The sequence below is a fragment of the Aotus nancymaae genome, unplaced genomic scaffold (genome assembly GCF_030222135.1).
Source record: "Aotus nancymaae isolate 86718 unplaced genomic scaffold, 86718_ANA_hifiasm-v0.15.2.pri h1tg000003l, whole genome shotgun sequence".
In the NCBI taxonomy this organism is placed as follows: Eukaryota; Metazoa; Chordata; class Mammalia; order Primates; family Aotidae; genus Aotus; species Aotus nancymaae.
The window spans coordinates 74,063,209-74,090,797 of record NW_026988414.1 but is presented as its reverse complement, the minus strand read 5'-3'; the positions used below and the strand labels follow the sequence as shown (position 1 = coordinate 74,090,797).

At 47.2% G+C, this 27,589-nt stretch overlaps 1 protein-coding gene across 3 annotated transcripts; it reads left to right on the top strand.

The window, feature by feature from the left end:
* Nucleotides 1–331: 331 nt before the first annotated feature.
* SNUPN (snurportin 1) lies at nucleotides 332–27,589 on the top strand. Of its 3 annotated transcripts, none has more exons than XM_012457653.3 (9): nucleotides 332–472; nucleotides 4,655–4,817; nucleotides 7,782–7,926; nucleotides 14,193–14,297; nucleotides 14,536–14,629; nucleotides 16,563–16,660; nucleotides 20,383–20,460; nucleotides 25,060–25,140; nucleotides 27,003–27,589. In XM_012457653.3, exons 2-9 carry the CDS (start codon nucleotides 4,660–4,662, stop codon nucleotides 27,312–27,314), a joined length of 1,071 nt encoding a protein of 356 aa, XP_012313076.2. In that variant the 5' UTR covers nucleotides 332–472; nucleotides 4,655–4,659; the 3' UTR covers nucleotides 27,315–27,589. The 3 variants fall into 3 exon arrangements, with proteins under 3 accessions (XP_012313076.2, XP_012313074.2, XP_012313073.2); XM_012457651.2 differs by lacking the exon at nucleotides 332–472 and adding an exon at nucleotides 963–1,034; XM_012457650.3 differs by lacking the exon at nucleotides 332–472 and having other exon boundaries at nucleotides 4,436–4,817.

The window sequence follows — 27,589 nt, the reverse complement described above, 5'->3', positions numbered from 1 at the left end:
GAAGAGGCTGCTTGAGGTCCTTCCAAGAGGCCCAGCACCCCTTCTTAGGAGCCTGGGTTCGAATTGTTCCAAAAAATCACAAGGACCTGGGAGCTGGGCCCCTCTTGGACAGAGGCAGGGTGTGGGAGGCAGTGGCCAGGCAGGCTGAGGCCAGGGGCCGTGGCAGGAGGGGTGGAGGGCTCATCGACACAGGCGCCCCTCAGTGGGCCACAGCTAGAACACCCGGAGCTGGAGTCCCCACGGAGGCAGCTGTGTCCTCAGGAAGGAAGCCCCCAGCTTCCTGCCAGCCTGGACAAGGGGTCGGGTGCAGCAGGAAAGGAGAGAGAGACATGAGGGGCTCGGCAGCGCTCCGCCATCCCTTGTGCTGGACGCTGGCTACTTGAGTAGGGATCAAGCCAGGTCCCTGCCATTCCTCAGCCCGCAGCCGAGTAGGAAAGCAGCTCGCAAAACCAGCAAACGGGCAGTAATCGAGGTGTGTACCTGGTTTTGTAAGGGCAAGCGGGGAGCGAAGGTCTGTGTCTGAAACGGTGTGAACGGTTAGGAGGAGTAATCCAGGAATCTGGCACTGCCCGTTTAGGAGCGCGGGCGCAGGAGGAGGAGGGTACTCTGGGTGCAGTCCTAAGGCCCGGGAGGATCTGCGGGAGGCGGCAGGACCCAGGGCCTTGAATGCCGGGCCACAACATCAGCCTCCTCCCATCGGCGAAAGGAGCCCCGAAAAGCTTGTGCTCAGGAGGGAGGCCTCGGCCTGGCCGAGTCATCTTGCAGGAAGGGTCCCGGACAGCGCAAAGCAAATGCAGGGGCCCCCCGCCCTAGCGGATGGGAAATGCCCCAGCCGTTGAAGGCGGAAGTAACGGCCTTCAGGCTACGGAACTCCCAGCGTTCGCAAGGGCGGGAGGAGCCGGAAACTCCGGGTGCGAGGCCTGTGGGCCCAGCGGTGCTGCCGCCGCCGAGGGGGCGGGCCCAGCTCTCCCAAGGCAAGTGATTGGTCGGCCCCAGTGGCGGCGGCGGCGCGCGCGACAGTCACCTCGGTCTGGGTGAGTCCCTGGGTTCAAGCCCGGTCCCCACTAGCTCCTGAATTGCCTCTCGGTGCCTGGCTGTGACTCCCTCTGGCCAGCCCGGTCTCTGGCTCCCGCGGCATCATCTGGAGGGATAGAGCCGGGCCGGGGCCTCCTTTCAGGAGCATTTCCGTTCTTCTATTCCGTCCTGCCCGGCCAGGACGCCTCAGGGACTTTTGTGGGGCAGGGGCGAATCATGCATGGCCTGGATAACCCCATGCCTAGAAGAAGGCAGTGCGGGGCTGTGGCGGCGCGCACGGCCGAGTGGAACAGAGAGCGTCCCCGGGGCTGGAGCCCGGTAGCGGGGGTAGGGAGACGCGGAGGCTGCCGGGATGCGGACCCAGGGGACGCCAGGCGGGAGCGCGGGAGCGGGAAACGCGAAGGAGGAGAGGGAACGGGATGAGGGAGGGGACCAGACTGGGAGGGAGGGTGGAGCATGGGCAAGTCCTGGGCGGGTCGGACTTTAGGGAGTGGAGAGGAGGATCCTGGTGGAGAATAAGACCACCCGGGGCTAAGGTCCGAACACTAGGAGGCAGCACGGTCCTAGGAAAAGGTTGAAACAGCAGGAGCCCGCCAAGAACCGCCCCTGTATCCAGGACATCCGTTTCAAAGATTCTGTGGTTCTTGGCAGAGCGGAAGCCCACACCAAGATAGAGCATGATACGCCTAATAAAGGTGCTTTCGATTCGGTCATTACTTTGGTGATGAACTGAAGACATAATGACTTTTTAAAAAGTTTTTATTATGAGAGCTTTCAGACTTACACAAAAGTACAGAAAAGTAAAGACGATAGCATACCATTGTGAAGATTTGAATAGCATACCATATGGATCGCAAGCACTCATCATGAGGCCTATCAGGAATGGCAACCCCTGGTTGGCAATACCTCAGGCCTGGTGCGGTGGCTTATGCTTGTCATCCCAGCACTTTGGGAGGCCAAGGCAGGCAGATCACTTGAGATCAGGAGTTTCAGACAAACCTGGCCAACATGATGAAACCCCTTCTCTACCGAAAATACAAAAATTATCCGGGCATGGTGGTGCATGCGTATAATCCCAGCTACTCAGGAGGCTGAGGCAGAAGAATCACTTGAACCCGGGAGGCGGAGGCTTCAGTGAGCCAAGATCACACCGCTGCACTCCAGCCTGAGAGAGAGTGAGACTGTCACTAAAAAAAAAAAAAAAAAAAAAAAATTCGCACTGATAATAAGCTAATCTTATCTACTAAAAAAGTTCCTTTCAGGCCAGGCGCAGTGGCTCACGCCTTTAATCCCAGCACTTTGGGAGGCCGAGGCGGCTGGATCACGAGGTCAAGAGATCGAGACCATCCTGGTCAACATGGTGAAACCCCGTCTCTATTAAAAATACAAAAATTATCTGGGCATGGTGGCGCACGCCTGTAGTCCCAGCTACTCGGGAGGCTGATGCAGGAGAATTGCTTGAACCCAGGAGGCGGAGGTTGCAGTGAGCCGAGATCGAGCCATTGCACTCCAGCCTGGGTAACAAGAGCAAAACTCTGTCTCAAAAAAAAAAAAAAAAAAGTTCCTTTCGTGTTTAAAGGGTATAGAGGTCCAGTTATTCAAGATAAAAAGAGTTCTGGAGATTGGTTGCTCAACAGTGTTGAACGTACCTAACTTTACAGAGCTGTACACCTAAAAATGGTTTAGATGGTGATTTCATGATATGTGTATTTAGTCACAATTTTTGTTCTTTTTACAGATAGAGTAAAAGGCCAGGCTGGCTTCAAACTCCTAGGCTCTAGCGAACCTCCTGTTTCACTCTCCAGAGTAGCTGGGACTACAGGCGAGCACAACGGCGCCTGGCAAACCATGATTTTTAAGTTCCTTTTACATTAAACAAAATTTAATGTTGCAAATCAAGAAAAAGATCTGACTTCACTTGTGCAATGGAAAGTAACTCACTGGCCAAGTAGAGGCCTCTGGAGTTGCATTTTCACTGGGGAGGCTCTGGAACGAACCTGTTGATTTTGGTGCTCAGCGCACTGGACCTGGCGTGGGATGGAGGTGAAGCACTGGAGGTGCCCTCCGGTGTACACTAGACCCAGAGGGTTGGGCCAGCTCAGCAGTGCGAGTCAGATTTCTCCCAAATGTTCCTGTTTTCTTATAGTCTAAGGCTCTCAGGAGTGTGAATGAAGTGTGAATTCACCCTTTTCCCCACTCTCATTCTTTAGGGTCCATTTTCAAAATGACATCTACTCCATGCCTGTCTTGTTTCCTTAATGTACTTTATGGAAGTTCTTCACATTACTGGAGCATTGGTATTACTTGTTAGACAGCCTTCCACGTCCTAGCTCTTTTCCAAGCGAGTCCTACATAAATAGCCCTGAAACCACCTTTCTGCCCACCCAAAAGCAAAACAAATGAGGAAATAACAGCCAGATTTAGTTTTTTGTTTGTTTTTTGAGACGGCGTCTCTCACTGTCTCCTGGGCTGTAGTGCAGTGGCGCGACCTTGGCTCACTGCAACCTCTGCCTCTTGGGTTCAAGCCATTCTCCTGGCTCAGCCTCCTGAGTAGCTGGGATTACAGGCACCCGCCACCACACCCAGCTAATTTTGTATATTTTTTTAGTAGAGACGGGGTTTCACCATGTTGGCCAGGCTGGTCTCAAACTCCTGACCTCATGATTTGCCCACCTCGACCTCTTAAAGTGCTGGGATTACAGGCATGAGCCACCACATCCGGCCTAGTTTTTTTCTTTTTTATGAATTATATTTTAAAGTAATTTTTTACTTTTTTATTTAAGAAGTAGAGACAGAGTCTCACTATGTTGTCCAGATTGGTCTTGAACTCCTGGCCTCAAGTGATCCTCTTGCCTTGGCCTCCCAAAGTGCTGGGATTACAGTCATGAGCCACCATTCCTGGCCAGAGTTTGGGGTTTTTGACTCCTCTTGTCTTCCTCTAGGGACCCTAGAATTACTGTTTCCTCTGGAGCTAAATTTTAATAATATGAGTTGGTACATAGTTGAGAATTAAACCACCAATTGAATAAACATCATAGTTATATTGGTTACTGAGTGATGGGTATTTAGGAAACTATAGAGGAACTACTCAGAAAAGGTTGGGCGCAGTAGCTCACACCTATAATCCCAGCATTTTGGGATGCTGAGGAGTCTGGGAGGCTGGGATTGCTTGAGTCTGAGAGTTCAAGACTAGCCTTGGTAATGTAGGGAGATCCTGTCTGTAGTAATAAATTTTAAAATTGGCTGGGTGTGGTGGTGCACACTGTGGTCCCAGCCACTGGGGAAGCTGAGGTGGGAGGATCGCTTGGGCCCAGGAGATTGAGGCAACAGTGAGCTGTAATTGCCCTACTGCTCTCCAGCCTGGGTGACAAAGAGAGACCCTGTTTCCAAAAAAAAAATAATAATAATAATCAATAAAATATCTGTAGGAAAATAATGTTACTGCTAATATATGACTCATTTAGCCTTTAACTTCCTTTTCTCATGGAAACAATTGCGATTTTGCATTAAGGTTTTTTTGAGGAATGTGGCCATCATATTATATCATAATTGCGTAACTGCCTGTATACAGGAGATGATATGAAATGAATGAACCATTTTCTTACATTTTCCTTTGTAGGGAAGATGGAAGAGTTGAGTCGAGCCCTGGCTAGTAGCTTTTCTGTGTCTCAAGATCTGAACAGCACAGCTGCCCCACACCCCCGCCTGTCCCAGTACAAGTCCAAGTACAGTTCCTTGGAGCAGAGTGAGCGCCGCCAGCAGTTACTGGAACTGCAGAAATCGTAAGGCAGCTTTAACTCTTTGGCTTCATTCTCTGGGCTAGGAGCTGTGAACCATTCAGGAGGCTCTAGGCTTGTCTGCAGAGTCTCCTTCAAAGTAGATCCTTTGTAGGCTGATCTTCTTGCCCACAAGGTTGGGAGGGGTAAATCCTGGCAGAGGTAGGTTTTTCTTTTATACCCAGAGCTTAGGAGAAGATGAGGAAGTAGGGAGGACCAAGGTTTGAAAGCAAAATCTCAATTATTTGGTTAAGTTTTTCTTTTTTTCCTGGCAGCAGTACTGAGCCCTGTGGTTTAGGAACTTGTGAAAGCCACGCCCAGACTTTCACTCCCCACATTCCCTGGGATGCTTGTGTGTGGCTTCTGCTCTCTGAATGCTGGTATTGCTGTAGTCTTCTCATCTGCCTTCAGCCCACATGTTTCTGTGGTACTCTTGGGAGTTGAAGACAAATAATTCCTAAGGGAATCTGAGGAAATGTCTTCCATACACTTTTATTCTAAGTGCCAAGATGTGCAGACAGGGAAAGAGAGCAGGATAAGAGTGTTTGGGGCTGAGCTGCTCCGAAGGCAGGGCTGATCCTTATATTCCCAGTGCTGCATGGGCCTCTTCCGGGTCATAAATTAAGGAATTAGGGATCAGAAGAAATGACTAACAGCTGCATCATTTCCATACAGTCTGCATTTTACCCAGTGTTGCATCACTGAATGTGTTTGGCAGAGATGGTTCCCTGTGACTCTGGGTGGCTTGCAGAATACATTCCCAGATGATTCTTCCTCTCCTCATTTTAAAAAATGTCATTAGTTATTTTCAAATAGTTAATACAGTCATAAGGTTGAAAATTTAGAATGTAAAGAAGAGGCCAGGCACAGTGGCTCACGCCTGTAATCCAGCACTTTGGGTGGCTGAGGTGGGTTGATCAGGTCAGGAGTTCAAGACCAGCCTGACCAACATGGCAAAAACCCTGTCTCTACAAAAAATACAAAAATTAGCCCAGCATGGTGGCTGGCGCCTGTAGTTGCAGTTACTTGGGAAGCTTGGACAGGAGAATCACTTGAACCTGGGAGGTGGAGGTTGCAGTGAGCCGAGATTGCACCATTGCACTCCAGCCTGGGTGACAGAGTGAGATTCCATCTCAAAAAAATAAATAAATAAAAAGAAATAGAAGAGTGTATGGTGAAGTCTTCTTCCCAGTTCTGTCCCCTAGCTATACAGTTCCTCTCCTGTATTATTAGTTTCTTGTGTATGCTTCCAAATATATATAATATATATGTGTGTGTGTGTGTGTGTGTGTGTGTGTGTGTGTATTATACAGGGTGTCACTCTGTTGTCCAGGCTGGAGTGTGCAGATTCCGGCTTACTACAGCCTCAACCTCGTAGGCTCAAGTGATTCTCCCACCTCAGCCTCCCAAAAAGCTGAGACTATAGGCACACTCCATAGCACTGGGCTAATTTTTTTATATTTGGTAGGGACAGGGTCTCTCTGTGTTGCTCAGGCTGATCTTGAACTCCTAGGCTCAAGTGATCCTTCCACCTTGACCTCCCAAAGTTCTGGGATTACAGATGTGAGCCACTACGCCCGGCCCTTCCAAAGATATTCTGTACACCTCTGAGCAAGTGTGTGTGGTTGCATGTGTACAGAAAGCTTTTTTTTGGCAGGGGGGACATGGTCTTAATCTGTCACCCAGGCTGAGTACAGTGGCATGATCTCAGCTCACTGCAACCTCAGCCCCCCAAGTAGCTGGGACCACTGGCACATGCCACCACACCTAGCTAATTCTTATATTTTTGGTAGATGCAGAATTTCACTATGTTACTGAAGCTGGTCTTGAATTCCTGAGCTCAAGTGGTCTGGCTGATTTGCCCTCACAAAGGGCTGGGATTACAGGCAGGAGCCACTATGCCTGGCCTTTTTTTTTTTTTTTTTTTAACCACAAGTAGCCGTATACTTTATACTGTTCTGCACATGTATTTAGTGGTGTTTGGGGGAGAAATTCCATATCAGTTCATAACGCACCACATGATTCCTTTTCCATGGTGCCAGGTGTTCCATGGAGTGGATACTTGATAATGCTGTCTAGCCAGTCCCTCCTGATGGGCATCTGGGAAGTTTTCTTCTCTTGTGATTATAAACAATGCTCAGGAAATAACCACAGACAGACTTTCTTTCACACATGTACAGATATTCCAGCTCTCCTTTATTCTCAAAATAAAAGACCATCTTGCTTTCTTTTTTTTTTTTTTTTTTTTTTTTGAGATGGAGTCTGGTTCTGTCGCCAGGCTGGAGTCCAGTGGCATGATCTCAACTCACTGCAACCTCCGCCTCCTGGGTTCGGGCGATTCTCCTGCCTCAGCCTCCCGAGTAGCTAGGACTACAGGTGCACACCACCACGCCCAGCTAATTTTTGTATTTTTAGTAGAGACAAGGTTTCACCATGTTAGTCAGGATGGTCTTGATCTCTTGACCTCGTGATCTGCCCGCCTTGGCCTCCCAAAGTGCTGGGATTACAGGTGTGAGCCACCGTGCCCGGCCCTAGATTCCATCATTTCTTACTTCCACTAGAATCCCCAAGTTGCTCCCAAATTTAGAGCTTTTGAATTAAATGTTTCACATTGTAGGGTATCTTCCTAGAAGACATAAAGACCTGCCCTGGTCAAACATGGTGGCTCATGCCTCATAATCCCAGCACTTTGGGATGCTGAGGCAGGCAGATCACTTGAGGCCAGGAGTTCGAGACCAGACTGGGCAACATGGTGAAACCCCATCTCTACAAAAACTGCAAAATTAGCCAGGCGTGGTGGTGTGTGCCTGTAGTCCCAACTACTCTGGAAGCTGAGGTGGGAAGATTACTTGAGCCCAGGAGGTCGAGGCTGCAGTGAGCTGAGATTGCACCACTCCAGCCTGGACAACAGAGTGAGAACCTGTCTCAAAAAAAAAAAAAGATCTGTCCTTATGCCTTTTTTCCTTCCAGCAAGCGGCTGGATTATGTGAACCATGCCAGAAGACTGGCTGAAGATGACTGGACAGGGATGGAGAGTGAGGAGGAAGATAAGAAAGATGATGAAGAAATGGACATTGACACTGTCAAGAAGTTACCAAAACACTATGCTAATCAAGTAAGTGGTCCAGAGAAGATTAGACCCAGCTAATCTCACTCCGTTTTCTATGCAGTCAAAGCCCACTGAAATCAGTGCTGTCATAAAGAGAGAAGAATGAGACAGGAAAAAGGAACAGGAACTGCAAAGAACATGCCGATGTACGCAGAGCATATGGGATGTAAGGAGAGAGGCTTACAGTGCTGTGACTGACTAGGAATCACTGATGGAGTCTGTGGGTAGTGGGGTTTGGGAACCGCTAGCCCATGCTGTTACCAAAGGCTGCCAGCCCACTGCAGAAAGCCCCTGAGCTATTGATAGGGTAACAGACTCCATATCCTTGTGATTTTTTCAGTTGTCACTGCACAGCTGTTCTGGATTGGGCCTGCCCAGCCTACCACTGGCTCCTTCCACTTCCCTGGGTGGTAGAATCGTTCCCAGGCAGGGTACTATGAGGCCAGTCTTAAAATTTCACACTCAGGTGGTGGCAGGTGGGAAGTACAGCTGCCCTTGAATAAAGCGAGCCTGCCCAGCCACCCCAGACCAGCCAGTTGACCAAGGTGAGGTTCAGGCCATGGAACAGCAGATCACTATAATCAACCTGACTCAGTGCCCTTTTAGATCCAGAGAGGAAACCAACATGGCTGTGGTGGCGCAGGGAAAGAGGCGTGGAGAGAGACTGTCCTTGTGTTCCAGGCAGCTCAGGTATTCCAGAAAGCAGGGTGTGGGTCCAAGCTGAGGCAGGGCTCTACCCTGCTATCATATACTTGTGTCTAGAACTTGTGTCTTGTCATCTCAGAATTCTCCCCTGCCTTTAAAATATGGTTCTTGGGGCTGAGTGTGGTGGCTCATACCGGTAATCCCAGCACTTTGGGAAGCCAAAGTGGGAGGATTGTTGAAGTCAGGAGTTCAAGACTAACCTGGCCAACATAGTGAGACCCCATCTCTTTTTTTTTTTTTTTTTTTTTTTTTGAGACTGAGTTTCTCTCTTATTGCCCAGGCTAGAGTGTAGTGGTGCAATCTTGGTTTACTGCAATCTCCGCTTCCTGGATTCAAGCAATTCTCCTGCCTCGGTCTCCTGAGTAGCTGGTATTACAGACGCCTGCCACCACACCCGACTGATTTTTGTACTTTTAGTAGAGACAAGCTTGACAGGGTTTCACCATGTTGGCCAGGATGATCTCGCACTCCTGACCTCAGGTGATGCACCCACCTTGGCCTCCCAAAGTGCTGGGATTACCGGCATGAGCCACTGTGCCTAGTGAGACCCCATCTGTTAAAAACAAAAACTAGAATATAGTTTTTGGATGCACTCCCACAGCCCCTTTCTTTGCCTCAAATACAGTACAGATCAGATGCTCTCTGGGCGCGGTGACTCACGCCTATAATCCCAGAACTTTGGGAGGCCGAAGCAGATAGATCACGAGGTCAGGAGTTCGAGACCAGCCTGGCCAACATGGTGAAACCCCGTCTCTACTAAAAATACAAAAATTAGCCAGCTGTGGTGGTAGGTACCTGTAATCCTGCTACTTGGGAGGCTTAGGCAGGAGAATTACTTGAACCCGGGAGGCAGAGGTTGCAGTGAGCCAAGATTGTGCCACTGCACTTCAGCCTGGGTGACAGAGCAAAACTCTACCTCAAAAAAAAAATCCTCTGTGACAAAGTACAATTCAATTTTGTTCAGTAAGCATTACTGAAAGACCTGCTCTGTGTTAAGCTAGGCTATGACATGGGAAGATAGACGTGAACCGGAAATAGCCCCTGTACTCCTAGAATAGGTGCAGAAAATGATTTGTACTATAAAAAAGCTTGATTCCTTCCAACCAGGGCAGGAGTGGGTGTGAAATCAGAGAAGAGTTGGTGAAGGAAGAGGCAGTCTTGAAGGGTGGGTAGGATGTTAATAGACAGACGTGCAGAGAAGGGTTGGTGAAGGAAGAGGCAGTCTTGAAGGGTGGGTAGGACGTTAATAGACAGACGTGCAGCGCATTCTAGGGCATTCCAGGCAGTGGGATCAACAGGCTGAGCGTGAGGCCCGGAAGCGGGAAAGGAGTGTATGGTGTGCTCGGGAGCAGTTTGCAGGCCAGTTAGGGTGGAGTGGCCTAGAGCTGGGGAAAGGAGTATGGCAGAAGAGATGTAAAGGGCCTCAGAAATATATGCAGAGGCTGGGCATGGTGGCTCACCCCTGTAATCCCACCATTTTGGGAGGCTGGAGCCAGGAGTTTGAGACCAGCCTGGCCAACATGGTGAAACCCCATCTACTAAAAATACAAATATTAGCCAAGTGTGGTGGGCACCTGTAATCCCAGCTACTCAGGATGCTGAGGCAGAGAATGGCTTGAACTTGGGAGATGGAGGCTGCAGTGAGCCGAGATTACACCACTGCATTCCAGCCTGGGAGACAAAACTAGCCTCCATCTCAAAATATATATATAGGTGCAGGGAGGCCAGGTGCAGTTGCTCACACTCGTAATCCCAGCACTTTGGGGGCCAAAGCAGGAGGATTGCTTGAGGCCAGGAGTTCGAGACCAGCTGGGCAATATAGGAAGACCTCATCTCTATAAAAAACAAATGAAATAAAAAGGAAATGTTGCTAGATAGAATAGAAGAACTTAGCAGTGGACTGGATATGAGAGGCAGTATGAGAAGTGATCAAGGCTTTAAGCTTTGAGGTCACATAGATCTGATCTCAAAGCTAGGCTCTGTGTTGACCTTAAGCAAGATATGTAACCACTCTAAGTCTCTGGTTTCTCATCTGTAAAATAGGGGATAGTAATAGTACTTAAAAAATTGGTAGAAGGATTAAATGAAATAATGTGCCTTAAATACCTAGCCCAGAGCCTGTAAGTGCCCCACAAGTATTAGCTGCTACTATTATTTTTTAGTTATACTGAGATATAATTCATGTAGAACACAATTTGCCTATTTATATTGTACGTTTTTTTTTTTTTTTTTTTTAGTGTAGTCATGAGACTGTGCAGCCATCACCACTATTTAATTCTAGAACATTTTCCTTACCTCCAAAAGAAACCTCATACTACTTAGTGTCACTCTCCATCTTCCCTGTAGCCCGTAATCATTAAGCTACTTTCTGTGCCTATTCTGCACATTTCATGGAAAGGGAATCATATACTATGTGGACCTTTGTGACTTGCTTCTTAGTGTGAGGTTTTCAAGGTTCATCCATGTTGTACCATGTATCAGTACTTCACTCATTTTTATTACTAAACAATATTCCACTGTATGGATAGAGTACATTTTATTTATTCATTCTTCAGTTTATGGCAATTTGAGTTGCTTCTACTTTTTGGCTGTTATAAATAATGCCATTTTAATTTTATTTTTAAATTAATTTTATTTATTTATTTTTTTGAGATGGAGTCTCACTGTCACCCAGGCTGGAGTGCAGTGGCATGTTCTTGGCTCACTGCAGCCTCCATCTCCGAGTTCAAGTGATCCTCCCCTCTCAGCCTCCTTAGTAGCTGGGACTACAGGGATATGCCCCCACACTGGGCTAATTTTTGTATTTTTAATGGAGATGGGGTTTCACCATGTTGGCCAGGCTGGTCTCAAACTCCTGACCTGAGCTGATCCACCTGCCTTGGCCTCCTAAAGTGCTGGGATTACAGGCGTGAGCCACCGCACCCGGCCAAATAATGCCATTATTAACATTCACGTACTAGTAAGTTTTTGTGTGAACATATGTTTCCATTTCTCTTAAGTATATACCTAGAAGTGGAATTGCTGGGTCATATGATAACTGTTGAACCTTTTGAGGAGGTGCTAGACTGTTCTCCAAAGTGACTTCACTACTTTACATTCCCACCAGCAACATGTAAGTGTTCCAGTTTCTCCACAGCTTCGCCAACACTTGCTATTGTCCATCCTTTAAAGTATAGCCGTGCTAGTGGGTCTGAAGTGGTTTTTTGTGGTTTTGATTTGTATTTCCCTAGTGACTAATGATGTTAAACATCTTTTCTTCTGCTTATTGGTCATTTTTTTTTTTTTGAGACAGTTTTGCTCTTATTGCCCAGGCTGGAGTGTGGTGGCACGATCTCTACAAACTCCACCTCCTGGGTTTAAGTGATTCTTGTGCCTCAGCCTCCCGAGGAGCTGGGATTACAGGCATGCACTACCACACTCAGCTAATTTTGTATTTTTAGTAGAGATGGGGTTTCTCCATGTTGGTCAGGCTGGTGTTAAACTCCCAACTTCAGGTGATCCGCCCACCTCGGCCTCTCAAAGTGCTGGGATTACAGGCATGAGCCACCGGGCCAGGCTGTTCATTTGTATATCTTTGGAGAAATGTCTATTCAAATCCTTTGCCCATTTTTTAATTGAGTTATCTGTCTGTTTCTTATCGAGTTGTAAGAGTTTTTAATATATTCTAGATACAAGTTCCTTATCAGATACATGATTTGCACATATTTTCTTTCATTCTGTGGGTTGTCTTTTTGCCTTCTTTTGTGATAATGTTGGCAGCACAGAACTTTTAAATTTTAATGTAGTCTAATTTGTCTTGATTATGCTTAAAATCTAAGATTCAGTAACAGAGTGGTGATGCCATTATCAAGGTTATGAGATGCAGAAGGGAAGGGCAGGTGTTTCAGGGGTGGAAAGTACTTAGGCAACAGAAGGTAGTGAATTCCATTCTGGGTATACTGAGTTTTAGGTGCAGAGGAGACAATCAGAGAAAGAGATGCCAAGCAGACATCCGGCAATATGGTTAGGTGTGGAGGAAAGAACTCTGGAACTCTGGAGATGAAGGAGGAGCCTTAGGAGGCATCCTCTTAGAAGTAACAAGTGAAGCTATAGACATAGATGAGATAAAAAATGAGCTAGGTGTAGTGGCACGCGCCTGTAGTCTCGGCTACCAGGGAGGCTGAGATGGAGGATCGCTTGAACCTGGGAGGTGGAGGTTGCAGTGAGCCGAGATTATGTCACTGCACTCCAGCTTGGGCAACAGAGTGAGACTCCATTTCAAAAATAAAAAGCAAGAGGTCACTGAGGGCCTTTGGGGTAGCAAAGGGGTGTGGGGTAGCAAATCTGGACTGAGGCTGTCAGAGTGAGCAGGAAGGCAGCATCAAGAAGTATTAAGTAGTTTTTTAAACTAGGAGAAAGTGGAGTAGCCCAACAGAAATGCCGAGTGACAAAAAGGTTTTATTTTTGTCTTTTTATTTTTATTTTTTTTAAGGCGGAGTTTCGCTCTGTCACCAGGCTGGAGTGCAATGACGCAATCTTGGCTCACTGCAACCTCTGCCTCCAGGGTTCAAGCAATTCTCCTGCCTCAACCTCCCAAGTAGCTGGAACTACAGGTGCATGCCATCACACCCAGCTAATTTTTTTTTTTTTTTTTTTTTGAGACAGAGTTTCGCTCTTGTTACCCAGGCTGGAGTGCAATGGTGCGATCTCGGCTTACTGCAACCTCCGCCTCCTGGGTTCAGGCAATTCTCCTGCCTCAGCCTCCTGAGTAGCTGGGATTACAGGCACGCACCACCATGCCCAGCTAATTTTTTGTATTTTTAGTAGAGATGGGGTTTCACCATGTTGGCCAGGATGGTCTTGATCTCTTTACCTCATGATCTGCCTGCCTCAGCCTCCCAAAGTGCTGAGATTACAGGCGTGAGCCACCATGCCTGGCCTTGTCTTGTTTTTTAAGATTGAGGGTGAGTGTCTAAAGGGAAGGAGAAATGAAAGATTCAATGGGAGGGATTAGTTGATGGGACAAAGTCTTTACAGATGGAAGACTCTGTGAGTGGAAGAGTTTGTCTTCCCAAGTTAATTTCACAGCATTACTGTTTTTGTTTGTTTGATTTGGTGTTGTTTTGTTTTCTAAGGCGGATTTCCTAACATCCTTTAGTACAGTATTGGGGGCATCAGTTTGGGAAGTGCTGGTCTAGTCTAAGAGCATCTTAAGGGCAGAAATCTCATTCATCTGAGTTGTGGCTGTGGAACGTAATAGTAATGATGATAGGAGGAGGTGGACAAAGTAAGGAAAGGAAGAGGGTTCACCCCGACCTGGGAGGTGAGGCAGTAAGCGTGCTGTGGGTGCAGGTGGAGATGGAGGAGTGAAGCCAGAGTTCACAGTCAGTGGCCCCCATCCTGTCAGCTGTGCGGAGACACAACCAACTCCCTAGAGCACATGGGGTGGAGGTGCCACTGTCAGCCTTTTCTGCCCTCATTCTTTCACTCAGGTTTTAATATATACACAGGATATGAATGCCTTGCCATTGCAGACATTTGAGTAGCACACCCCTGCTGGTCTTTAACACTATTTTTTGCATTTCCAGTTGATGCTTTCTGAATGGTTAATTGATGTCCCTTCAGATTTGGGGCAGGAATGGATTGTGGTCGTGTGCCCTGTTGGAAAAAGAGCGCTTATTGTAGCCTCCAGGGTGAGTAGCTGCCTGCCCCCTATGCCAGTAGGCCTGGTCTGTAGCGGGAGGGATTCTTTGTGTTCCATTTACCTTATCCGCCACAGCAGCCATGCCCGGAGTGGAGCTTAAAACACTTTCCTGCGGGAAGGTTTGTTGAGAGCCATCTTTGGTCTGGTGACATCCCTGCAGAATGAGGAAGCAAGAGGGCGAGGAGACCCTGTGGTCTAATGAGAATGATAACTTTCTTTCCACACAGGGTTCTACCAGTGCCTACACCAAGAGTGGCTACTGTGTCAACAGGTTTCCCTCCCTTCTGCCAGGAGGCAACAGGCGAAACTCAACAGCAAAAGGTACCTACATAGAATATCTACGTATTAATCAGTAAAAGACAGTGTAATTTGCTTTAAAGACCTACTTTGATATCTTATCTTTGTTTATTTTTGTTTGTTTTTTGAGCAGAGTCTCACTTTGTCTCCCAAGCTGGAGAGCAGTAGTGCAATCTTGGCTCACCGTAACCTCTACCTCCCAGGTTCAAGTGATTCTCCTGTCTCAGCATCCCGAGTAGCTGGGATTACAGGCATGCGCTATTTATGCCCAGCAATTTTTGTATTTTTAGTAGAGACTGGGTTTCACCATGTTGGCCAGGCTGGTCTCAAACTCCTGGCCTCAAAGTGATCCACCCGCCTTGGCCTCCCAAATTGCTGGGATTACAGGCTTGAGCCACCACATCCGGCCTGAAAGCTTATCTTTGAAACTACATGTAGATACCATCCTGGCACCTGGACCAAGGACCTCCCCTTCAAGGATAGGCCTTCTCAGTTGCAGAATAAATGCAGCCCCATGAGGCCCGATGGGCCATAAATTCCTCAATTAAGATCAACATGCCTTTGGACTGCTATTACAGGACAACAGATGCAGATTTGGGGGGAAAGGTCCCTGAAAGAATGCCAAGAATAATGGTAGAGTCAGCTGATGCTGGGCTTCCCTGCCAAACTCCCTTTTCTCCTTTCTCATTGTTGCAATCTTAGCTTCTTCCTCTCCACTGGGCCCAGCTAAGTAGACTAAGGTCCTGCAGGAGAAATAACTTACCCACAGTTATTCAGCAAGGAATTGTCAGAGCTGGACTTGCTTTCTTCCCTACCTTCTCAGGCTCCTTTGGTATTGTTTGCTTATGTCCTCTGTACTGAGTCCAGACTTCTCTCTTTTTTTTTTTTTTTTTTTTTGACTCAGTCTCATTCTGTGACCTAGGCTCTGGGGTTCGGGGGCACAATCACAGCTCACTGCAACCTTTACCTCTCAGGCTCCAGTGATCCTCCCACCTCAGCTTCCTGATTAACTGGGACTACAGGAGTGTGCCACCATGGCCGGCTAAATTTTGTATTTTTGGTAGAGATGGGATTTTGCCATATTGCCCAGGCTAGTCTGGAACTCCTGGGCTCAAGCCATCTGCCTGCCTCGGCCTCCCAAAGTGTTGGGACTACAGGCGTGAGCCGCTGCACCCGGCCTAGCTCTGACCTCTCTTTGCGTTTAGTACTTTTCACATGCAGGCTTTGTCCCACCCATCCCATGTCTTTACCCTAATCCTTGTACCCACCTTCTGTTCGGCTGACTTGTCTCCCCACATGTGCCCTGTTCACTCTGCCTCTGGGCCTCTGCTCATGCCACGTCAGTACAAGGGTCTGAAACACCCTCCCTTCTCCCCTGTCCCCTCTGTTGTTTAAATCCTCCTTGTCCCAGAAGACTTTATTTATATCGTGTCTCTCCCTTGAAGCATTTCCTGCTATTCCAGCCTTCTCTTTCTGGAGCTCCTGTTGGTCTTAGTATGAGCTCTGTGATTCAGCTCTTCGCTCTTTCCTCTGTGATCATCCTATCCCCTTAATCAAATGGTAACTTCCTTAAAAGCAGGGAGTACTTATAGTTAATATTCCCCACATAACACAGTGCCTATGATAGGAACTCAAAAAGCAGTTGTAAACTAAAATGGAAGATGACTTGCTTTTAAACCTCTCTGAGTTGAGTAAATGTGCCAGTTTATCTAAAACTTCAGATTTCTCACTTGGCCTTGATCCATCTTGTGCTGTCTTACCCGAGTCACCATGAAGCTGTAGCTGGCAGCCAGACAGGATTCTCTCCCAGTGAATCCTTAGTCCTTAGTGCCAGTGACTGCTGCCAGCACTGGGGATTGTTGGACCCGAGCCTCTAGGATGGGGCTTCCTAGGTTGTGGTGGTGGGAACCTAGTTGGAAGAAGAACTCTGTGCTGACTTTCTGCTTTGTGTCCCCAGACTACACCATTCTAGATTGCATTTACAGTGAGGTAAACCAGACCTACTACGTTCTGGATGTGATGTGCTGGCGGGGACACCCTTTTTATGATTGCCAGGTAGGGATGGATCCTCCTCTCGTGGCTCTTCCTGTCTTCTCCTCTCCTCCTGGGAAAGCGGCTCAGCATGTGGGTTTGGTACGTGACCAACTTCTTGGTGTGTACAGGATGTGGTATATCAAGAACATTATCTAATGCTCCCTGCATCTTTGAGTGTGTTTAAATTAGCTTAGTTTTAAAAGAGAAATAGGAGGAACTAAGAGAAACATGCAGTTCTTGAGAGGAGGAGGGAAGAGAGAAACGGAAGAGGTGTAGGCTGCGACTTGGTAGCAGCTGCACTCACCCCCTTATCTCTCTCCAGAGGATGGGAGGATTTCTGGCAGTGAAGATTATAGGGCAAGGGAGTGGGGATGCCACCTTGTGCAGGCAGCCCCAGGAAGAGAAGGTGGAATGTAAGTCACCATCTGGTAGACTCCTGTAACCTCCACTCCTTCACCAACCACATGCTGACCCTGAAAATGGCAGGACCTCCTTAGTATGACCCAGAACCTCAAATCTTAAAGTTAGCTCTAAGAGGAGACTTTCCAAGTGAGGAGAGGTCCCAATATTCTCCCCTTTAGTTTCACCGTACCCTCAACATTTTACTATTGGTGATTCTTTTTTTTTTTTTTTTTAATGGATGAGAGGTTTTTATGTTGACCAGGCTGGCCTCGAACATGTAGCCTTGCCTCCTGAAGTGCCAGGAACACTGACCTGAGCCACAATGGCTCCCTACTATTGGTGATTCTTAACAGGTGACAGCAGCAGTCATCAGGTGAGGCTGAGTCAGCCCCACAGGCCTCCATCCCTGTTAACAACAATTCTCCCCATCATTGTCCCAGTTGTATAATGGTGGGCTTGGGGGTTTTGGACTTCCTTTGCTCTCTGTCAATTAGTGTATTATAGTGGTTCTCAATATGTAGTCTCCAGACCAGGCATATCAGAAAGTTGTAGAAATGCACATTCTCAGACCTGCTAACCTGAAGCTATGGGGCCAAGGCTGATGTGTGAACAGGCCTTCTGTGATCCTCATGCAGGCTCTCTCTGTAGGCTGCTTCTTTTCTATAGCCATTCCCCCACACTAGGTTTCCAAAACCTGCTAGGTATGGTACACAGAATTCTAAGATACATCTCATTCGAATAATAGCAATCATGGTTTGCATTGCTAAGTACTTTGTGCATTATCTCACCCTTACAACACCTCCTTAAGGTAAGGTAAGTACTATTATTAAACTTTTTCTTTTTTAATTTGAGATGGAGTCTCCCTCTGTCACTCAGGCTGGAGTGCAATGGTATGATCTGGGCTCACTGCAACCTCTGCCTCCTGGGTTCAAGCAATTCTCCTGCCTCAGCCTCCTGAGTAGCTGGGATTACAGGTGCGTGCTGCCACGCCTAGCTAATTTTTCTGTTTTTAGTAGAGATGGGTTTTCACCATGTTGGCCAGGCTGTCTCGAACTCCTGACCTCAAGTGATCTTCCCACCTCAGCCTACCAAAGTGCTGGGATTACAGGAATGAGCCACTGTACCCAGCCTGTCCTTGCCATATAGATGTGGAAGCTGAGATCCTAAGAAGTACAGGTTAAGTACCTTGCCCAAGTGCAGAACCAAGCCTACAACTCAGAACATAAATTCAATGTAGAACATACTTTCCTTTAATTCTGCTGAAAGATAATATTACATGTATTCACAACCTACGAATTTGATAACTAAAACCAAATATATTTTTATAATTTAAAGAAAAGACTTTATGTATCTTTTTTAATTTCCAAAAGCAAAATAATTTAAAAGAATGAAGAGGCTCAGCCAGGCGTGGTGGCTCACGCCTGTCATCTCAGCACTTTGGGAGGCCAAGGTGGACGGATCACGAGGTCAGGAGATCAAGACCATCCTGGCCAACATGGTGAAACCCTGTTTCTACTTAAAATACAAAAATTAGCCAGGTGTGGTGGCATGCGCCTGTAGTCCCAGCTACTTGGGACACTGAGGCAGGAGAATCACTTGAACCTGGGAGGTAGAGGTTGCAGTGAGCCAAGATCACACCACTGCACTCCAGCTTGGTGACAGAACGAGACTCCATCTCAAAAAAAAGAATGAAGAGGTCCTAAATAAGCACAGAAGGGTATGTATCAGTAATTCCAGAGAAAAAAATAGTTTATGAAAAGTTACAACTGTATAGTTTCTAATACTTATGATTAAAATGAAGCAAGAAGGATTATCAGTGTCTGGGAATATTGAATTAAAAAAAAGTAAAGAGGGCCAGGCATGGTGGCTCATGCCTGTAATCCCAACACTTTGGGAGACCAAAGTGGGAGGATCACTTGAGGCCAGGAGTTTGAGACCAGCCAGGCCAACATGGTGAAACCCTACCTCTACTAAAAATATAAAAATTAGGCAGGTATGGTGGTGCATGCCTGTAATCCAAGCTACTCAGGAGGCTGAAGTAGAAGAATCGCTTGAAACTGGAAGCAGAGGCTACAGTGAGCTGAGATCACGCCACTACACTTCAGCCTGGTGACACAGCGAGATTCAGTCTCAAAAAAACCAAAAACTACTACTGGGCCCAGTGCCATGGCACATACCTGTAGTCCCAGCTACTCCAGAGGCTGAGGTAGGAGGATTGCTTGAGCCAGGAGGTCTAGGCTGCAGTGAGCTGTGGTCATACCAGTGCACTCCAGCCTGGGCCACAGAGTGAGACCCTGTCTCAAAAAGAAAAGCATGCTGGGTGTGGTGGCTCACACCTGTAATCCCAGCACTTTGGGAGCTTGGGGCAGGAGGATGACTGAGCCCAGGAGTTCCAGACCACCCTGGGCAACATGGCGAGCCTCTACCAAAAAAAATAAATAAATGGCCAATTGCAGTGGTTCACACCTGTAATTCCAGCACTTTGGGAGGCCGAGGCGGGCGGATCACGAGGTCAGGAGTTTGAGACCAGCCTGGCCAACATGGTGAAACCTCGTCTCTACTAAAAATACTAAAAAATTAGCCAGGTGTGGGGGCATGCGCCTATAGTCCCAGCTACTTGGGAGGCTGAGGCGAGAGAATTACTCGAACCCAGGAGGCAGAAGTGGCGCTGGGCCAGCCGAGACCACGCCATTGCACTCCACTCTGAGTGACAGAGTGAGACTCCATCTAAAAAATAAACAAATAAGCCAGGTGTAGTGGTGTGCACCTGTAAGTCCCATCTACTGTGGAGGCTATAGTGGGAAGATCCCTTGAGCCCAAGAAATCAAGGCTGCAGTGAGCCATGATCACACCACTGCACTCTAGCATGGGTGACAGAGCGAGAGACCCTGTCTCAGAAAAAAAAAAAAACCTACTGGATTTTAAGAAATATGTTCAAAGATTTTACAAATATCTTTCTGACATTATGGTTTTAAGGGAAATGGGAGTGAGAATAGAAGGGCTTTGGGAGTCCGGGCATGGTGGGTCACGCCTGTAATTCCAGCATTTTGGGAAGCTGAGGTGGGTGGATCACCTGAGGTCAGGAGTTCAAGATCTGCCTGACCAACATGGTGAAACTTGTCTCTACTAAAAATACAAAAATTAGCCAGGCATGGTGGTGGGCACCTGTAATCCCAGCTACTTGGGAGGCTAAGACAGGAAAGTCACTTGAGCCGAGATCACACAATTACATTCCAGTCTGGGCAACAGAGCAAGACTTCATCTCAAAAAAAGGGTGTTTTTGTTTATATTACAGTTTAAAATGGAAAGTATTTCATCTTTCTATCCCTTTTCTCTGGCAGACTGATTTCCGATTCTACTGGATGCATTCAAAGTTACCAGAAGAAGAAGGACTGACAGAGAAAACCAAGCTCAATCCTGTAAGGCCTGCCGGGCAAGATGGCTCATGCCTGTAATCCTAGCACTTCGGGTGGCCAAGGCGGGCAGATTACCTGAGGTCAGGAGTTCAAGACCAGTCTGGCCAATATGGTGAAACCCCATCTCTACTAAAAATACAAAAATTATCCGGGTGGTGGCAGGTACCTGTAATCCAGCTACTCAGGAGGCTAAGGCAGGAGAATCACTTGAACCTGGGAGTTGGATGTTACAGTAAGCCGAGCTTTCACCATTGCATTCTAGCCTGGGGAACTTCATCTCAAAAAAAAAAAAAAAATCCTATAAGACCTGGTGTTAGGATCACAGAGTTCTTTATGGCGAGTGGTGTGGAGTGGTGTGGATTGATCTGTTATCTAAATATGATCATTATGAATGAAATGATCTTTTTCGAGACAGCATGGTATAAAGGGAAGAGTATCAGTTTAACAGTCATGCAGATCTGAATTCCATTTTTGGCTTTAATTATTATTAGTTTAACAGCCTGTGTTCTCACTCATAATTGGGAGCTAAGCTATGAGGATGCAAAGGCATAAGAATAGTACAATGGACTGTGGGAACTTGGGGGAAGGGTGAGGGATAATTGTGTACAGTGTACACTGCTTGGGTGATGGATGCACCACATCTCAGAAATCACCATTATAGAACTTATTAATGTAACCAAACACTACCTGTTCCCCAAAAGCGTACTGAAGTAATAGTAACTAAAAAACAGACTCAAAAAAAGTTTACTAGGTTAAGTTAATAATCTCACTTAGCCTTAGTTTTTTCATCTGTAAAACAGGATAATATTTAATTTACAGGGTGTTATAAGAACTGAATGATATAAATATACAAGTCTTTCTAACATAACACTCAGGGTAGGCACTCAATAAATAGTAGTTGATAGCCGGGTGTGGCTCATGCCTGTAATCCCAGCACTGTGTGAAGCCAAGGCAGGCAAATCACCTGAGGTCAGGAGTTCAAGACCAGCCTGGCCAACATGGTGAAACCCCATCTCCACTAAAATACAAAAATTAGCCAAGCATGATGGCAGGTGCCTGTAATCCCAGCTACTTGGAAGGTTGAGATGGGAGAATTGCTTGAACCTAGGAGATGGTGGTTTTAGTGAGCCGAGATCACACCACTGCACTCCAGCCTAAGCAGCTCAGCAAGACTCTATCACAAAAAAAAAAAAAAAAAGAAAAAGGTTGGTATAAAATGCTACTAACTACTTTTATTAATAATGCTATTTAGAATTCTAGGCTGGGCACAGTAGCTCACGTGTATATTCCCAGGACTTTGGGTGGCTGAGGTAGGTAGATCACTTGAGGTCAGGAGTTTGAGACCAGCCTGGCCAACATGGTAAAACCCTATCTCTACTAAAAATACAAAAAATTGCTGGGCATGGTGGCTCACACCTATAATCCTAGCACTTTGGGAGGCTGAGGCAGGCAGATTGCCTGAGCCCAGGAATTCAAGACCAGCCTGGGCAACATGGTAAAACCCCGGCTCTACTAAAATACAAAAAATTAGCTGGGTGTGGCAGCATGTGCCTGTAGTCCCAGCTATTCAGGAGGCTGAGGCAGGAGAATCACTTGAACCCAGGAGGTAGAGGTTGCAGTGAGCCAAGATTGCACCACTGCACTCCAGCCTGGGTGACAGAGCAAGACTTCCTCTCCAAAAACAAAAATACAAAAAATTAGCTGGGCATAGTGGCGCATGCCTGTAATACTGGTTACTTGAGAGGCTGACGCAGGAGAATCTGATGAACCTGGGAGGCATAAGTTGCAGTGAGCTGAGATCACGTCACTGCACTCCAGCCTGAGTGACTGAGTAAGATTCCATCTCAAAAAAAAAGCACTGATGGCTGGACACAGTGGCTCACACCAGTAATCCCAGCACTTTGGGAGGCCGAGGCCGGCGGATTGCCTGAGCTCAGGAGTTTGAGATCAACCTGGGCAAGACAGTGAAACCTCATCTCTACTAAAATACAAAAAATTGGCCGGGTGTGACAGCATCCACCTGTAGTCCCAGCTACTTAGGAGGCTGAGGCAGGAGAATCACTTGAACTTGGGAGGTGGAGATTGCAAGGAGCTGAGATCACACCACTGCACTCCAGCCTGGGCGACAGAGCAAGACTCCATCTCTAAAAAAAAATAAAAGTTAGCCAGGCATGGTGGTGCATGTCTCTAATACCAGTTACTTGGGAGGCTGACGCAGAAGAATCACATAACCTGGGAGGTGGAAGTTGCAGTGAACTGAGATCATGTCACTGCACTGCAGCCTGGGCAACTGAGTGAGACTCCATCTCAAAAAAATAAATAAAATAGTCCAGGCATGGTGGCTCATGCTGTAATCCCAGCACTTTGGGAGGCCGAGGTAGGTGGATCGCTTGAGGTCAAGAGTTCAAGACCAGACTGGCCAATGTGGCAAAACCCCGTCTCTACTAAAAATATTAAAATTAGCTGGGCATGGTGGTGCGCTCCTGTAATCCCAGCTACTCAGGAGCCTGAGGCAGGAGAATTGCTTGAAACTGGGAAGCAGAGGTTGTAGTGAGCCAAGATCACACCACTATACTCCAGCTTGGGCAACAGAGCGAGACTCTGTCTCAAAAAAAAAAAAAATTCGAGTTCATTGGTTCTCAAACTTTAGTATGCATCAGCAGCACCTGGAGGCCTGGTAAAACATAGACTAACCCATAGGGTTTCTGATTCATTAGGTCTAGGGTGGGACCTGAGAATATGCATTTGTTTTTGTTTGTTTGTTTTCTTTAAGATGGAGTCTCACTCTGTAGACTGGATACAGTGGCACTATCTCAGCTCACTGCAATCCGCCCCCTCCAGGTTCAAGCGATTCTCCTGCCTCAGCTTCCCAAATAGCTGGGATTACAGGCACGTACCACCACACCCAGCTAATTTTTGTATTTTTAGTAGAGACAGGGTTTCACCATGTTAGCCAGGCTGGTCTCAAACTCCTGACTTCGTGGTTTGCCCACGATGGCCTCCCAAAGTGCTTGGATTACAGGCGTTAGCCACCGTACTCGGCCAGCGTCAGTAATTTTTTAAAGCTCCTCAGATGAAAGGCCAGGCACATTGGTTCATGGCTGTAATCCCAGCACTTTGGGAGGCTGAGGCGGGTGGATCACGAGGTCAGGAGTTTGAGACCAGTCTGGCGAACGTAGTGAAACCCTGTCTCTACTAAAAATACAAAACATTAGCTGGGCGTGGTGGTATGCGCCTGTAGTCCCAGCTACTCTTGAGGCTGAGGCAGGAGAATTGCGTGGACCCAGGAGGCAGAGGTTGCAGTGAGCTAAGATGGCGCCATCGCACTCCAGCCTGGGCAACAGTGAGAGACTCCGTTTCAAAAAAATAAATAAATAGGCCAGGCATGGTGGCTCATGCCTGTAATCCTAGCACTTTGGGAGGCCAAGGCGGGCAGATCATGAGGTCAGGAGTTCGAGACCAGCCTGGCCAATATGGTGAAACCCCGTCTGTCTAAAAATACAAAAATTAGCCAGGAGTGGTGGCATATGCCTGTAGTCCCAGCTACTCAGGAGGCTGAGGCGGAAAAATTGCTTGAATCTAAGAGGTGGAGGTTGCAGTTAGCCAAGATTGTGCCACAGCACTCCAGCCTGGGTAACAGAACAAGACTTCATCTTAATAAATGAATGAATAAATGAATGCTCCCCAGATGATTCTTGTGGATAAAGGAAGGTTGGGGCTGAGTGTAGTGGCTCATGCCTATAATCTCAGCATTTTGGGAAACCAAGGTGGGAGGATCCCTTGAGCCCAGGAGTTTGAGGATGCAGTGAGCTGTGATTGTGCCACTGCTCTCCAGCATGGGTGACAGGGTTAGATCTTATCTCTCTCTCTTTTTTTTTTTTTTAAAAAAAGGAAGGTTGGGAACCACTGACCTAGTAGTTAAGAAAGTGGAGGGGGGAATTGGTAGAGAAGGATGAGACTGAAAACTTTTCTTCTTTGTTTTTTTTTGTTTTGGTTTGGTTTGGTTTGATTTGGTTTGGTTTTTGAGACAGGGTCTCGCTCTGTCCCCAAGCTGGAGTGCAGTGGCGCCATCTCAGCTCACTGCAGCCACAGTCTCAGACTCAAGCGATCCTCCTACCTCAGTAACCTCTCAAATAGCTAGGACTACAAATTTTTCTTCTTTGACAGAGATTTTTTTTTCTTTTCTTTTCTTTTTCTTTTTTTTTTTTTTTTTTAGAGATGGAGTCTTGCTCTGTCGCCCAGGCAGTGGAGTGCAGTGGCACGCTCTCAGCTCACTGCAGCCTCCACCTCCTGGGTTCAAGCGATTTTCCTGCCTCAGCCTCCCAAGTAGCTGGGACTTCACTCCTGGATAATTTTGTATTTTTAGTAGAGCTGGGGTTTCACCATGTTGGCCAGGCTGAGACCCAGGTTCCTGTTTTAGCTGTCATAGCTGCTTGTAAAGAGAACAGGCGTCTGCGACCTCAGGTCATCTGCCTGCCTCTGCCTCCCAAAGTGCTGGGATTCCAGGCATGAGCCACCATGCCCGATCTGACAGATTTTCAATTGCTTGGGCCAATATAAATTATAACATATACTAATTCCTTGTTCTAATTTCTATTTCAGTTTAAATTTGTGGGGCTAAAGAATTTCCCTTGTACTCCTGAAAGCCTGTGTGATGTGCTATCTATGGATTTCCCTTTTGAGGTAACAAAACCGTTGTCTTTATTGCCTTGATGTGATGATAGGCTACAGAGAGGCTTAGTTACACAAAGTCTTAAAATATCCCAATTTTGCTGTGTCAAAGCATCAGAAAGGGACTGCAAGTGATTCTGGAGAAAAGATGTACTTGCTGCCCTTCAGAGCCTGAGCTCCACCCCTGCTGGATAAGTCAGAATGCTGGCACCAGAAGGGCCCTTACCGGACAACTTGTCTGACTCCCTCATTTTACAGATGGAGAAACTGAGGCCCAGAGAGGGGCATTGCAGTGAGCTGAGATCTTGTCAGTGCACTCCACTCCAACCTGGGCAACAAGAGTGAAACTCCATCTCAAAAAAAAAAAATTGCCTAGTCACCGCAAGCATTTGCTTGAACTGGATAGATATATATATTTTTTAGGATGGAATTTCACTCTGTCGCCCAGGCTACAGTGCAATGGCATGATGTCGGCTCGTTGCAACCTCCGCCTCCCGGGTCCAAGTGATTCTCCTGCCTCAGCCTCCTGAATAAGCTGGGATTACAGGCGCATGCCACCATGCCTGGCTACTTTTTGTATTTTTAGTAGAGACGGTTTCACCATGTTGGTCAAGCTGGTCTCAAACTCCTGCCTGGTGATCCACCTGCCTCAGCCTCCCAAAGTGCTTGGATTACAGGTGTGAGCCACTGTGCCCAGCCAAACTGGATATAATTTTGTAAAAGGATCACAGCTTCCTGAATGAGGAAATGGCAAATGCTGAGTTGCCTGCATTTCTGGGAGTCAATTAAGAAGGTGGTAAGATCCCAGCACAGCTCTTGAGCAAAAAAAAAAAAAAAGAAGGTGGTAAGAATTTATTTATAACTTTTATGCCCCAGTGACAATAAATGCTTTTTAGAGATGAGTCACTGAATCATAGAAAAGAAAATGTGGGATTGTAGGAGGTCTTCCCGTTCAGAAAAACTGAGTTTCCCAGAACATAGCTAGCAAACAATTTAGGGAGAGGTTTAGGCAGCCAACCATAGCCGGGGAGGCATGGTTTCTGGACAGCCTGTTTGCCCTGTGCGCAGCAGTCTGTTGCCTCGGAGGGGCCTGTCCAGTTCCTCTGCTCTTCTTTCTATGCACAGAGTTCATCCACTGTGACACAGACCCCTAAGTGGGGGAAAGTCCGTGGAATCTGGGGACAGAAGACCAGAGTTCAAGTCAAATTCCTGCTTCCTATTCACTGTGTATTTTAAGGAGGTCCTCAGAACTTCCTGAGCCTAAGCAGCCCCATCTCTCAGACACCCTCATGGGTAAGGGTAAAATAGTGGGCAGGAAAGCACTCTGTAAACAGGAAAGTGCTATTTATGTTTTTCATTTTTTTTTTCTTTTTCTTTTTTTGAGACAGAGTCTCACTCTGTCATCCAGGCTGGCGTGCAGTGGTGCGGTCTCAGCTCACTGCATCCTCTGCCTCCTGAGTTCAAGTGATTCTCATGCCTCAGCCACCCGAGTAGCTGGGATTATACCACCGTGCCTAGCTGTTTTCTTTTTTTTCTTTCTTTTTTTTTAAGTAGAGATGGGGTCTTACCATGTAGCCCAGCCTGGTCTTGAACTCCTGAGCTCAAGCAATCTGCCCGCCTCAGCCTCCCAGAGTGCTGGGATTATAAACATGAGTCACCACGCCCAGCCAATGTTTTTATTTTCTCAAATTTAGTTTTCTAGGCCATTTGTTTATTTAGAGAAACTGCATGTGTGAGAAGCTGGGACTCTTTCCTCTGTCAATGACCCAGAAAAAGGAGTCGGACCACAAGAGCTGCCCTTGTGTATATAGGCTCTCCTGGAAACATGTGGCCCCAGAAGTCATTTGGATCCTCAATTTCCCCCCATCCTGTAGGTAGATGGACTTCTCTTCTACCACAAGCAGACCCACTACAGCCCTGGAAGTACTCCCTTGGTGGGCTGGCTGCGCCCCTACATGGTGTCAGATGTCCTCGGTGTAGCTGTGCCAGCTGGCCCACTAACCACCAAGCCAGAATATGCTGGACACCAGCTCCAGCAGATTATGGAGCACAAGAAGAGCCAGAAGGAAAAACTCACACACAAGGCCTCCGAGAAGGGGCACTATGAGTTGGAGCACCTGTCTACCCCCAAGGTGAAGAGTTCTCTCCATAGCCCAGACCAACCTGGAAGCCTCATGGAGAATTAAAGTGGGATGCCTCCTTAAGGAGCCACAGGATGGTACCTGGCCCTAAAGGGAATATTGGGGAGGAGGACAGTAATAACAGGTGACTTCATTCTTTAGAGCGAACTTTACAAAGCCAGTCTGGCCAGAAACAGCTTATCTATAATCTGAAATGCTGGCTCAAACAGTTGTGGGGAGGCTCCCAGATTGGGTAGCATTCAGGTTGATTTGAGCAGCTCCTACTGTGATAAGTGTATCCTAGATCCGCAATGTAAATATATGTGATTTGTAAGAAAGAA